The sequence below is a fragment of the Triplophysa dalaica genome, chromosome 6 (genome assembly GCF_015846415.1).
Source record: "Triplophysa dalaica isolate WHDGS20190420 chromosome 6, ASM1584641v1, whole genome shotgun sequence".
NCBI lineage: Eukaryota > Metazoa > Chordata > Actinopteri > Cypriniformes > Nemacheilidae > Triplophysa > Triplophysa dalaica.
In genome coordinates, this window is record NC_079547.1 from 8,699,686 (window position 1) to 8,714,556 (window position 14,871).

The following is a 14,871-nucleotide window of genomic DNA, read 5'->3' on the forward strand; positions in this document are numbered from 1 at the left end:
CTCGAAATCCAGACTGGAAGCAACTGTGTCTAATGTTTCCGAGAAGGTAGAGTTAAAATTTTCAATAGTAATGTCAAGATCGTCATAATTTTTAGTCATGCTAGACATTTAAGATAATTCAGGCAGATTGTCGAGAAACTTATCTTTGGTAGTTGAAGTAATCGCTCTACCACATTTGTAACAAGGAGTTTGATTTGCAGCCATAGGCCAGTGAAGCAAATATAATATCAGATAATGATCCGAAATGTCTTCACTCTGCTGAACGATTTTAACATTGTCCACATTTATACCATAGGAAAGTATTAAATCTAAAGTATGGAGGGACAGACACAGTCTCTATATTATGTTGTTTGTGAGAAGGGATTATTACATGTTGCATATTTTGTGTATTCTGTAACGTGAGACGGCAAGCAGACAGTTGGTTAAGCCATTCTGTCTCCTTCCTGACCTGGGCCCCAGGTAGTCAGTCTTTAGCATTATTAAGTCTGTTTGCCAAATTTCTAGAGAGGAGGGAAACCCCATCCCAGGAGGGATGGAGACCATCTCGTTTCAACAGGTCAGGTCTGCCCTCAAAACTCTTCCAGATATTTATAAAATCTATATTGTTCTGCAGGCACCACTCAGACAACCAGCCATTTAATGATGATAATCTGCTATAAATCTCATCACCACGGTAAGCAGTGAGGGCGCCAGAGAATATTACAGTGTCTGACATCGTGCTTGCGAACACACACCTCTTTAATATTATCTTTAGTGATCTCCGATTGACAGAGTCAAACATCATTTGTGCCGACGTGAATAACAATCTTACTGAATTTACGATTAGTCTTAGCCAGCACATTTAAATTTGACTTGATGTCAGGCGCTCTGGCTCCCGGTAAACATTTGACTATGGTGGCTGGTGCCTCTATGTTAACGTTCCGGACAATAGAATCACCGATCAATAGGGCACTTTAAGCAGGTTTCTCAGTCGGTGCGTCACTGAGCCGGGCAAACCTGTTCGAGACTTTAATCGGAGCGGTTGAGTGATGTTTTGTCTTGCGACTATGCCGTCTCACGGTCACAAAGTTTCCCAGCTGCAGGGGATTTTCAACCGGAACCGAGCTGTCTGCGCTAACATTGCTCGCATCCAAAGTGTTTTCTACGGTCCTAACACTCTTATTATCCTCAAATAAAGATTGGATGCGAGACTCTAATTCTAAGATCTTCTCCGTCAGCCTAACTACTTCCCTGCATTTATCGCATGTAAAACCCTTGCCGCTGATAGAGAAGGCTAAGCTAAACATATGACATGAGGTGCAAGTAACAACAATAGGAATAGAAGCCATGACTCACCGGGTATGAAGTGCAATCCTAATTTACCAAGGTTGCTTGATGAGTCTTAGTATATACGCTTAAAAAGAGAAACAGTTAGCACACAAGACAAATATGGGGAGATGATATTCCACACTATAAACAGAATGCAAGCTAACACGCTAATACTATGCTAGCGGCGTTGCGTTTCAATTAATATAGGTTTAGAATGTAAAGTTATAAATAATTCGTCAACGACAGTGATAGGTAACGATAGTAAAATACACTAATATTAAGACCAAGAACAAATGTGAGGTGAAGCAAGTGTCAGAGGATACAAACTAGCCGCCAGCAGCGATGCAATCAGGAACCGGAAACATGTTCATTAGCAATGAATGGAAAACCGCTTTCATGCCCCCTCTGGACATTACGAATACTTGGTCATGCCTTTGGTCTAGTTAATTCCCCAGCCATTTTTAAAAATTTCACAGTCGACTGCCGGCCATAAGAACATAAATAAAAACTTAAAAATGTCCGGGCCCGGTCCTCTCTCGTCCTGTCGCTCGGCCTCTTATGCTCCTGATCACCTCCATGAGATATGCGGGACCGGTGTGCGCACGGCTGATTCCAACTATCACTCACGCCATCGGGCTCTCCTCGCGGCTCTTGACCCGCCTTCCTCGTTACATACCCCCATCCCCCTCACAGGCCGGGGGATACCACCAAGACTGTGCTTCCTCCCCCCCGTGAAGCCAGTCTTGGCGTCCGCAGCCCCTAGTTGTATGCACCGACGAGACAGGAGAACAGAGATGGAAGCACCAGGAGCGGTCCTCAGCTCAGCCGAGAGGCTCTTCCTCGCGTTGCTATGCGGTGGTGCTGGACGCCCGATGTAAATAAAAAAGTTATGGTTCATAAAATATCACAAATATTGTTGAAAGGTTGGCGACCTATAACAAACAGTAGGTAAATAGACTGATAGATACAAATACTTTAATATTGCTGCATTTTGTTTACTGTTGTGTCCATTTACCTGCTCTGCGCGTCTGCTGTTAAATACTGCTGTTAAATACTGTTGTTAAAATAAGATTGTTTCTGCTGGCCTTCATGTGCCGCATCTTTGGCGGGAGAAGCAGCATACGCGGAGCGGAAAGGGTTAAAATGAAGTGCGTTTGGCACCAGATAAAGATATTAGAAGATATAGCGGCAAAAGATCAATTTGTGAATGAGACTGTTTAAACTGTTTTGGTCATTGAAATAGTTTAGTTTTGTTTTTAATGGTTAATTGTGTTTAGTTTCATTTCTATATAACTGTTTGTTAGTTTAGAAAATGTTTGAATATTTTTGTTTGTTTGTTGATCAGGCACACTGCCAACCTCGCCAGAGTTCAGATTTGAATGCATGACGGGCATGAGTCTACTTAAATTCTTTGGCTGTCACAGTAAGAAAAAACATTTTGTTAGACATCAAGCAGCGCTGCGCAGACCGATCGACGTGTACTGCAGGAGAACGTGTCTTTCATTAAACTTTTCGACTTCCCGACCCTAGGAGTGTAAATGTGTCTGGGCCAGTCGAGTGTAGTGAGCTCTCACTGCAATTGGGCACGTGAGATCTTGAGATCGGTAAGCCATAGTAATGGCGTCAGCGATCCGGTGCGCCAGTCTCTGTTTGGACACTCACAACGCGGTAGAGGTCAGGTCTTCCTCCCCAGCGCATGCAGGTTCACCACTTGGTCCCTGAAGGGAGTGGTGGGAACGTTATGAATATAGCACATAGCTCTCACAACCATATGAGAGTCTCCCAGCCTGAACTCGAGACACTCAGTGGACACAGAGAGTGCCCGCAGGTCACCTACCCTCTTGATGGAAGCGAACGCTACCAGGAGAGCCATCTTCATCATGAAATGAGGCAGACTGGCTGTTCCAGGGGCTCAAACAAGGCCCTTTTAAGAACTTTGAGGACCGCAGTGAGGTCCCAAGAAGGTACAGAGCTCAGTCAAGGTGGATTCAACCTCCTCGCGCCCCTTAGGAACCGGATGACCAGGTCTCCTGAAGGAAGGAAAGTAAATGAGCTGGACTGCACGGGGATGGGCTCACCACTCTCCGCGGAGTGCATGGGCTGTCCCATTGAGGTCGTCCCCGTGATGTTTGTGTCTTGCAGGGACTTCGCCATCTGCTGACTGCAAAAGAGGAGATGTCACGCAAATTTTGACATCTGCCGTGAGATTATGCAACCCTGGGGATTAATGTATGCCAGCCATGCTTTCTGAGTGGACCTGCCCATGCGTGTCCTGAATTAGAGGCTGAAATCTCTTCAAGGCAAGCCAGACAACCATTAACCTACATTTACATTTACATTTAGTCATTTAGCAGAAGCTTTTATCCAAAGCGACTTACAGGTGGGGGGCACGGTGGCTTAGTGGTTAGCACGTTCGCCTCACACCTCCAGGGTTGGGGGTTCGATTCCCGCTTCCGACTTGTGTGTGTGTGGAGTTTGCATGTTCTCCCCGTGCCTCGGTGGTGTCCTCCGGGTACTCCGGTTTCCTCCCCTGGTCCAAAGACATGCATGGTAGGTTGATTGACATCTCTGGAAAAAATTGTCCGTAGGGTGTGAGTGCGTGCGTGCGTGCGTGCGTGAGTGCGTGAGTGCGTGAGTGCGTGAGTGCGTGAGTGAATGAGTGCGTGAGTGAATGAGTGAGTGTGTGTGCCCTGCGATGGGTTGGCACTCCATCCAGGGTGTATCCTGCCTTGATGCCCGATGACTCCTGAGATAGGCGCAGGCTCCCTGTGACCCGAGGTAGTTCGGATAAGCGGTAGAAAATGGATGGATGGGACTTACAGGTGGGGTAGGCAATAGAAGCAATTGGGACAGCATAAGTACAACAAAAGCATAAATGCAATCAAAAAAAAGAGTGCTGGTCTCATATAACCCAACACAGTATGCAGAACCATTCATTCATTTTTCTTTTCTTTAAAGAGTAGAGAAGAAAATAGAGTTAGAACCGATCAGTCAGATGTTGATGGAAGAGCTGTGTTTTCAGACATTTCTTAAAGATGGCTAAAGAATCTGCAGATCTTGTAGCAGCAGGCAGATCATTCCACATAGGTGGAACAGATCCGGAGAAGGTGCGCGAGAGAGATTTTTTACCTTTTTGGGATGGCACCACAAGACTTTGTTCCCGCCTGCAAATAAACAAGTGTTTAATGGCATAATTTAAGTATAAAACCTAACTGTTTGCAAATAAACATACATTTTATATAAAATGAGGAAATAACTTTGCTTCCTTTGCCAAGTACATTCCAAACATATGCACAAGGCATGCAAATGCCTTGTTCACTCCAAAGTCTAAACTCAGAGGGCTCGTTCCTTCAAAGGGAGTGGCCATAGGAATGATGACTATATTTGGAATGTTGCCTGTGACGGTTTGGTACGAATACACGTATCGTTACACCCCTAATATATATATATATATATATATATTTTTCTCAGTGTATACACTTAAATTCATAATTCTGGAAAACTGATCTCAATGCAACGTAGTAACCCAACTCACAGTCGTACATTAATCGCGTCCCCGCAGATAACACCTATAATTTTATTGTTCATAGCAGAGGGCAATCTCACCTTTAATAAGATTATAAATTTAGCATACGCACCCCTCAAAATCCCCCACAGTGCCCCGCCGAATAACAAATTCCAATTTGAAATTCCGACTGAAGCAGAAGCATTGTTGGGTCACTTGAGTTCTGAATTAGTGCCTAACAGCTTTAACTCTACTAGAATTTGCCTTACATGCAACTGTTTAAGCGAATGGACGCCAAAAGAACTTGAGAGTGGATTTGCATAACTATCACTCTGATAATGGTGAAACTTTACAGTTAATCATCAGGTCACATGCATTCAGAATAGAATCAGAATCTTTATTGTCATTCTACAAAAAGAACAAAGAAATTATGTGCAATCCTAGTCAGAGCAAAATCCCTCACACCTGTAAAGTGTGTTCTCCTTCCCCATCACTCCCTCCCCTTCCCTTTCTTCATAGGCCTGTGGAAGCTTTCAAATCATTCAGGTTCCTGGACACTACCATCCATCTCACACGACCTGAACCGAGTCTGCCTTGTTGAGAGTATTAAACGATACAATATATACCTCGCAACTAACGCTGGGAATCCAGTCGCCCTTGTTCTTTTTGACTTATCTGAGGCATTCGATACTATTGACTAGAGTTGAGCCGGATACTCGGCTGAAACGAGTATCCGGTATGGATAAAGCACTTTTGCCGAGGACGAGTATTATACAAGTAATACGAGTCAATATCTGTGCTCGGATTGAATAAAAATCCTCATTGTGTAGCTGACTGTGTCTGCGTTCTGTGATAGTCACAGCGCCCCTCTCCTACACATATACAGATGTATTTTGTTGCTGACTGTGGTCGCAGCTCTCTCTCTCCGTCTCTCCCTCATTCACTCAGGTTCGCGGGTCTTTTCCGTTAACGTTTAGGGTTTCTTCAGCTTCAGGTTTGTTTTTTATTTCGGTTTGTTGTACTTACTTATTAACCAGTAGAGTTTGGTAAACGTGGGGTTTGTTCAGACGTGGTGCTTGGTAGAATGCGACTCGCGTTGCGTCTCTGCCTGTCTTTTTTAAACCGTCAGCTGGCTCTAACCAGTTTTTAATTAAAAGTTAAAAAAATAAAGTTATGTTGGGATGAAAACTCTTGTTCATTACATTTTACTTCATAATTGCAACCGCATGTGTTGTATTCATTGTTGCAAAACTTATTCTGTATATAGTTCGTTTGTCATCGTGATCAAAACCATTGATCTGAAGCTCAATGCTGATGCTGTCATGTAAATATTTTTCTAATCAGCATTAAATATAACAATTTCTGATCAACCCATATCAATTGCATGCTTAAAATAACATACCGGTTAAAGCCCCGCCCATCTCAAGACAACCCGACCCAATTTCCGGGTTAAATCCTGCCCACTTCCTGGTTAGGCCCCGCCCAGTCCGAGTACAGATACGGATACAGATAATTCTTATGGTTAACAGATACAGATACAGATAATGCTGTACTCGCTCATCCCTACTATTGACCACTCTTTCTTAGTTTACGATTTAATCTGTCAGTGAGCATCAAAGACAAGGCCCAACTTTGGTGCCAGTCTTACCTGTCTGATCGTAAATTTCAAGTGAAGCCTGTTAATTTCTCCTCCTCCCTCGCTGTGCTGACACGTGGCCAATATGGTGTTTCTTTCCACTTTTATGCGGATGGCACCCAAATCTATCTTCCTATTAACCAATAACCCAACTGCGATCACTTCGCTCCTCCAATGCTTCGAGAAGGTGAAATCCTGGCTGGCCTGAAACTTTCTCTTCTTAAATAAAGATAAGACTGAGGTCATTGTATTTGGGCCAAATGTTAACTATTCAACGAATTGTGTACAGTTAGAATGTAAGAGTTAGCTTTCTGGGTTTTGGACTTTGGGTATGTGTATGGGTTTTATGGTTTTATTTGTATTCCTATTTTTAGTGTGTGTGTTATGTTCAAGCAAATAAAGTGATTTCAAATACCCAACTGAAAATAATTGGAAAGTTTGATAAAACAAAGTGGATTACTGCACAAGAAGAGGCATTCCATTGAGTTATGGATTTATTTTAAGAACAGACCTGAGATGTTTCTTATTCGGTTTGTTTTTATTGTCCTGTGCCGTTACTGTGAGGGTAACACTTTTGTAGTTGGTGATGTTTTGGACCCCCAGTTGTTACTATGGAGGTGATCCTCAATTTAATTAGTATAATCCAATTTGGCATGCCATCTTTGTCTGTACAGTTCTACCAAAAAGAAAATTTAAATAAAATTGTTCCGTTAAGGAATTAAAAGACAATTTTGTAATCAGATTTAAAACCACTGTAAAGTATGGTCAATAAGTTATTTGGCGTAGACCCCATCCTTCATCCAGGTAAAGCAGTATGCTGGTAGGTCATGCTTGATGATGAAGACAGGGCATTAGAGTCATTCCCGTAGAATTTATTTTTTCATTCTTTCATTTTTTATAGAGGAGAATACAGATGAGGTATACTCCTAAAGGTCCTGGGATTGAAAGATACTCCGACTGTGTTGTTAAAACAGTCTTACAACTGTAAGGAGGTACTAGCATGCCATATTTTAACTGTTCTTCCAGTGGGTGGTTCCTATGGTGGGTATATTATGGTAACATGAACAGGGAAAATGTGGTCCGATGACCCAAATGGGGGTATGTTATAGCTCTGTAACCATGTTTAATGTTGAGTTAGACTTTGTCAATTAGGCTTTCTCCGCGTGTAGAATTAAGGAAACACATACATGATTAAAATCCCCTGCTATTATGTGTGCTGCCTGTATATACCTATTCAAGTTTGTGGTTGTATATAGGAGACTGAGGGATCAATTAGCTTTAGCGTCAGGAGCTAGGAGCTAGGTACACTGCCATGTTCAGGACAGCTGATGAAATCTTACGGTGGAGGAAAAAGGTCTGCATTTGACTGTCAAATACTTTACATCTGGACAGTAAAATGTCTGTAAAATGACCTGGCATAGTATCAGCGAGGCTATTTAAGAGTTTAAGTGCCATGTACTGTATGGAAATGCTCTACCTCCTTTGGTAGATTTAGTTATCCTAGGTACTATCAAAAGTCCTTAGTTTTGTGATCTTAAAGAGCGTGATGGGTTGTAGCGCGTGGAAGATTTGTTAGATGGGCAGTATTTGGACCGTTTAATAGTTTTAAGTAATTTGAAGTACTAAATGGGTAGCCAGTCTAGAGATGACAAAATTGGGGTTATTTGATCATATTTTCAAGACCTGATAAGAACTCCAGCAGCTGCATTCTGAACTAACTGTAGTTTGTTTATTGATGATGCAGAACAACCACTATATAGTGTGTTACAATAGTCGAGTCTTAAGGTCATAAATACATGAATTAGCTTTTCTGCATCAGTAATACATAGAATATTACACAGTTTGGAATGTTTCTTAGGAGGAAGAAGGCAGTTTCTAATCAAATTTGAGATGTGATTTTCAAATGACAGATTGTTGTCTATAACACATAGATCTTAAATTGTATCTGCTGGTGTGACAGCTGATGAAATCTTACGGTGGAGGAAAAAGGTCTGCATTTGACTGTCAAATACTTTACATCTGGACAGTAAAATGTCTGTAAAATGACCTGGCATAGTATCAGCGAGGCTATTTAAGAGTTTAAGTGCCATGTACTGTATGGAAATGCTCTACCAAAATTGGGGTTATTTGATCATATTTTCAAGACCTGATAAGAACTCCAGCAGCTGCATTCTGAACTAACTGTAGTTTGTTTATTGATGATGCAGAACAACCACTATATAGTGTGTTACAATAGTCGAGTCTTAAGGTCATAAATACATGAATTAGCTTTTCTGCATCAGTAATACATAGAATATTACACAGTTTGGAATGTTTCTTAGGAGGAAGAAGGCAGTTTTTAATCAAATTTGAGATGTGATTTTCAAATGACAGATTGTTGTCTATAACACATAGATCTTAAATTGTATCTGCTGGTGTGACAGTGCAGCCTTCAATCTGCAAATTGTAATCCATGATATTCTGTTTATGGGTTTAAGGTCCAATAAGTAGTACTCCTGTATTATCAGTATTTATAAGAAGAAAATTATTAGTGATCGATTGTTTTATATCTTGAATGCACTCTGCCATTTGCAAAATCTTAATTCTGTGAGTGATTTACGGATTTTTACGGAATTTGACGCAAGAGTCTCACACACTAACAAGTGTCCCGTAACATCATGACATCTCACAAGGCTCACTAGAGTACTCATGACGAGTGAGCGATAGAAGATTTTTTATTATTTCTAATTTATTTCTGTTTTTTCATTCATTTATTCATTCAGATACTGATTAATTTGTTTGTTTATTGGTACATTTACCTTTCTATCAATTTAAACTTAAGTCATTTACACATTAAAGGGCAGCTAATCCAGGGTTTTTCTGCAATGTTAAAATAGTCAGAATGTCCATGTAAAGTTTCAGCTCAAAACACACCACATATCTTACATGACAATATGTTGAACATGTTCATTTGTGGCTGCAATGGAAAACGTGCTGTTTTTCTGTGTGTCTCTTTAAATGCAAACAAGCTTCTGCTACCCTCCCAGAATGCAACATATGAGGTAGAGCGCTTACACATGTGCTTTGGATGACATCAAGACAAGCAACAACTCTGTTTCTATCTGCTTTAAGTATTGTCACATTTAGGATATATGAGAAAACACTGAACTCACCGAGAAAGACACTGCTATAACTTTCTTTCTTTCTAATGAATAAGCTTTGCAGAAATTATGTCGGTCACAAGTCTTCTGAATTTATGGGCGGGATGCGTATTACCACTATCGTTACAATATAACACATGTCTTTGGACCACGTCTCAGGTTTAGCCGCGAATTTGTACACAACATCCGTTAACATGCTAAACACATTATTTAAGAAAGGAGATTTAAACACGATGTGTAATACATACTTCTTCTGGAGAGGAATCTTGATCGTGAACAGCTGGTACTGATCCACTCTTGAGAATATTTTTTTTGGCGAAACCCATGCTACACTGACTGCCACCGGGTCCCGGAGATAAGATTTTTCAACCGTTCCGGCTATCGGGAGCCTGACTCCCGACATAGGGTCGACTTGTGGTCAGCGTCGTTCGAATGCCACGGCAGAGACCTTTCCAACGAGTCCTGGTTTGTTTCTCTAAGTCTTTGCGTTATAACTCCGGCCCGCGAGCACTTAACTCCGGGACGAACCCGGGCTCGGCGGAAAGCTCTCCTCTCGGCTTCCTCTTTGTGTGTTCCATTTTACATCCAACCATGGGCGTAGGTTTAGGGGGGGACGCTAGGTACTAGTCCCAATCAATATTTTGAGATGACAAATTTGTCCCCACCAATATTTAGCAAGTTCCTTTAAACTGCTATTTGGATCTTTGCGCTGCTATTTGGATCGATTCCAACGACCGGGACGACGACAGTACAAGAAACACCGAAATTTGATTGGCGGCGGCGTATCTGACAGGCTACATGCCTGTCAGATATGCGGATCAAGACCTTGTGCCGCAGGAAGTCTTTGTGGGATTGTATGAGGTGCTAGGGACAACTGGTGAGCAGATGGCTAAACTAGCTATTGATGTGCTCCTGAGATTGAATATTCCAATCTCTGGCTTGAGAGGTCAGATTTACGATGGAGCAGCCAATATGTCAGGGAAATTTCAGGAGCACAGGCAGTGTTGAAGAGAGAACAGCCATTGGCTTTGTATGTGCATTGTGGTGCACATTGTGTAAATCTTATTACACAAAGCGCTTGCAGTGCCTCTACCTTACTACGTGACACATTGCAGTGGGTCCATGAGTTTGGAACTCTGAGCAACCAATCAGGGACGTTCAAAGGGGTATTGGCTAACCATCTAACATCTGAAGGGCCTACCAAAACAGTTAAACCTCTGTGTCCAACTAGGTGGACAGTGCGTGGTCAAGCTGTTGATACAGTTCTTAGACAGTATGAAGCTGTGTTGTGTAGTTTGGAGGAAAGGACATCTGTTGGTTCTCAAAATGGCACTAGAGCCAATGGTCTCCTAGATCGCTTCCAGAAGGGTAATACTGTTCTTGGACTGCTGGTAGCATCAGAGGTTTTGGGAGAGCTTGAGTGCTTAAACAAATCTTTGCAAAAACAGTCCCAAACATTTAAAGGCATGCAAGCTGCTGTTGACTATGTTAGTTCAACTCTTCAAGAAAAAAGGAGTAAGGAAAAGTTTGCAAAAGTGTTTGAGAAGGCAGTGTCAATGGTAGACTCCATGGGAATTGAACCTATTCAACTCCCTCATCAAAGAAATCCCCCCAAAAGATTCACTGGCAGGGCTAGTCAGCATAAGGCAAAAATACCAGAGGAAAACTATAGAATTCAATTTTTTAAGGTGTTGGACAGTTTGGGCATTCAGTTCAAGGAACGGTTTAACCAACCAGACTTACAGAAACTGAAACAGATCAGGAATGTTCTCCTCACTGGGCAGATGGATGATGTGATTGTACAGTATCCAGAAATAAACAGAGACATTTTGAAGGTTCAGCTACCAATGTTTCTTTCAAAGCATACAATCACATCAAGTGATGAAGCTGCATGCATTCTGAAAGCAATGCCAAATGAGGTGAGAGGCTTATTTGATGAGGTTGAGAAGCTTGTTAAGTTGTTGTTGGTCGTCCCTGTGGCCTCAGCTGAAGCTGAACGAAGCTTCAGTGCACTGACGAGACTGAAAACTTGGTTAAGATCTACTATGTCTCAGCAGCGCCTTAATAATGTAACAGTATGTCATGTACTTCAAGAGGCCCTTGACAAAGTGGACCTTAACGATGTAGGGCAGGCCAAGTATCTGTAAATGACAGACGTAGGCATCTGTTTGAAAAGTTTAGTTAAAAAGAAGGAATCAAGTAAAATGTGGAAAGTAGCCATAATGAAGATGTTTTTTTGCTTTGTTTTTTGGTTTATTATTATGCTCAAAGTTCTCCAAGTCTACCTCTTGCAACAGTGTTTTTTGTAAGTATAAATAGGCAACAAATGTACATAGTAAATTATGTTTGTTTGTTAATAAAATGTTTGGTTGTTCAGCATTACACAGTCTCAGGTTTTTAGTTTTTGAGAATGCATTTTTGAGATTATACAGTTATACTAGCTCTTTAGGGACACTATACAGGATGGTGTATCAGGGTCAGGATACAATACAATGAGATCAAGAAAGATTCACTTCTGTATTGTGATATTCTATATTGCCAACAGTCTAAAATTTAAAAGGAATTCGCCATAATAGCACTGGTATCTTACAACAAAAGAATTCCAAGGGGAGGGGGATGTCCCCACCAAAGCTGAGACCAAACCTACGCCCATGCATCCAACAATAGCACAGATTTGTCGTTTTTTTTACATTTTTTTTCGCTGGCTAGTGGGTGCATCTGCACTATCCTGAAAATGGCTGACAGTAGCTGTGTCCCAATTCAGGGGCTGCAACCTCTAGGTCGCGGACTTAAAAACGAGGACTTGTTCTTCAAAGCACGCAGCCTCAACAGTCCAAAAATCAAACTGAAATAAGACGGTCTAGCCTCCCATAGGATTTCCTAATTGCGTCAACAGCTGCTCATGTTGCGTGGTGACAGCATTAGGACACAGCAGAGATGTTTCTGACTTTTTTAAACAAATACAGAGCAAGAAAATTATATTTTATTTTAGAGAACATGACATGTTTGTGCAGATTTAAACAGCATAACAGTATATTACATTAACCAACCCTAGAAATTTCCCATCAATACCCATCAATAATGTTAATTAATAACATCACATTTCATATTAAAACACTGAGATCAACCTTTTTTTTGAATTACATACTTTTATTTAACTAAAGTTTTGAATGATCATTTAAAAATTTCAAGCCGTTACAAGCGTGCAATGCATCTCGGGATAGCCTAAGATGTGAAGGATACATTTGTTCTATCCTTAAAAACCAGCTGAAATAAGGTCGTATTTTTGGGCTGCATATGTAGCAACCTTTGAATCGGGACAGCCTTACCAGCCTTTAGTCGCACTGCTATGACTCAATTGGTCTTAAAATGCAGCCTTCAAAGAATGCAGCCCCCAAATTGGGACACAGCCACTGTGATCTACACGCTCATAATGCAGAGTCTGTGAGCGGTCATGGGCAGGCATAAACAATGTGACATCATATTGTTAGTGGATCGCCAACAGCCTGTTTTGTGTCACTGTTGTGGTTTAAAGGAGATTACAAAAAGAAGAATAGATGGATTTGTATAATTACAGGGTGTTTCTGCACACACGCTGGCGACTCAATTTCTGATAGATAAACATTTAAAGTGCATTTTCTGGGATTGCGTCCCTTTAAAGCACATTAGTAAATCCACCGTATGCAGAGTGGAAAGTGTGCCTTGCTCTCAAGCACTTTCTGCCGCCATGATGCTTTCTTTTGGTGCCCATGCCATGGTGAATCGTAATATCGGATCTTCATTGATCATGGCTTGTTGTAGTTCTGGTGCAAGCACTGAACTCTAGGTTAGTCTACCTAGAGTTGATAGAACTAACTTAAATCAGCTGTTCTGAAACAACTCAAGAGTTCACATTTTAACTCAGTGTTGGTTGAACCTCCTTATTGAAACAGGCCGCAAGGGGCCATTCAACAAATTGTTTATTTAATACAATTATAAAATATTAATATACATTAATATTAACATAAATTAAAATATATATAAATAGGTGTATTATGATACACTAGCTAAACAACAACCGGAAGTTAACTGGGGGTCAGGTGTGTGCGCGTCCGATGAAACGTCCTATACATGCTGTACCTATAAATACATTTATATTTGCATCTGTACATTCACAAAAAAAATTCCCTCTCTCTCATCAGACAGAAGAACACAAGGACAACAATAATGAAGTGGATATATTTCCTATTATTTTTTTATATACTGCATGTATGTTATTAGTTTTTTTATAATATTCTTTTTTTTTTAGGAAACTGAAGGAATTATGAATTTGGAAAGTAATTGCTTCTCCGTGTCTCAATTCAAATGAGGATGCGTTACCAACATCATTACCATCCTATTTTTGTATCACTGTCCCTTTCATTGACTGGAATTGTTTTGGCTGTTTTGGTGTATACAGCTATTGACATGTACTTGTTATCTACTCCCTCAGGGATTTTTTTTGTAAATAGTTGTCTGTTCCGTATCCAAAACTACAAGTATCTTTCATTCAATTATCTGAGCTGGTTAAAGCATTCTCTTCTCCTACAGCAAGATCACACAACATACTGGAAGGAAAACATTACACATTTGTTTCAGTTTTTTATGTGTAAAACTCAACTCTGCTAGCTACCATGTAAATAGTGTTTAGATTAATGTTTGAAGTTCATTTTGAATTAGTCCTGCTTTTGGTACCTTGAGAAAAATAAATCGTATAAGGGGGATATGGGGGAAAGTATGAAAGGGTGAAAGTCAGATTTTGTACATATTTTTAACTAGTAAATACCGACAATATTAATGGGCATTATACAATGGCTTTTGACAATATGCTCAATGTTTTGTCAATGTGTGTTAACAAATGAGCCGACGCTATACTGTACATTGCCATAAGATGTCACTATACTATCATAGAATGTGAAGGGGGCTTTTATCATAAGCAAGCTCCAGAGATGTTGTGGCAGCTATGGTCGAAATCTCGCCGGATTCGCTATAATCCTACAGGCAAATTTAACCCTAAACCTAAGAGATTTTGGCCGTTGCTGTACACCATCTAGCCTTAACCCGCGATTGTTTTGTTAAAATATATTACACACAGTGGTTGCTGAAATAAATTGTGATTAAAAAATAAAAAAGATATCAAATGACTGATGTATTCTTATTATTCCTTCGAGGGATACAGTGTGATGATAGGAATTTTCAGCATCTGTTGTTTAAGTGTGTATTTTCCCACGAGTCCCTACAATGAATCTCGTCCATTGAGATAA

At 40.7% G+C, this 14,871-nt stretch overlaps 1 protein-coding gene across 1 annotated transcript in view; it reads left to right on the plus strand.

Moving 5' to 3' along the window:
• Window positions 1-14,666, plus strand: part of sned1 (sushi, nidogen and EGF-like domains 1) — a 96,212-nt gene extending 81,546 nt beyond the window's left edge. The window contains exon 28 of the mRNA XM_056749646.1: window positions 13,878-14,666. Coding sequence (XP_056605624.1) covers window positions 13,878-13,885 — 8 coding nt within the window. The 3' untranslated portion in view covers window positions 13,886-14,666. The remainder of the gene's footprint in view (window positions 1-13,877) is intronic.
• The last annotated feature ends 205 nt before the right edge of the window (window positions 14,667-14,871 follow it).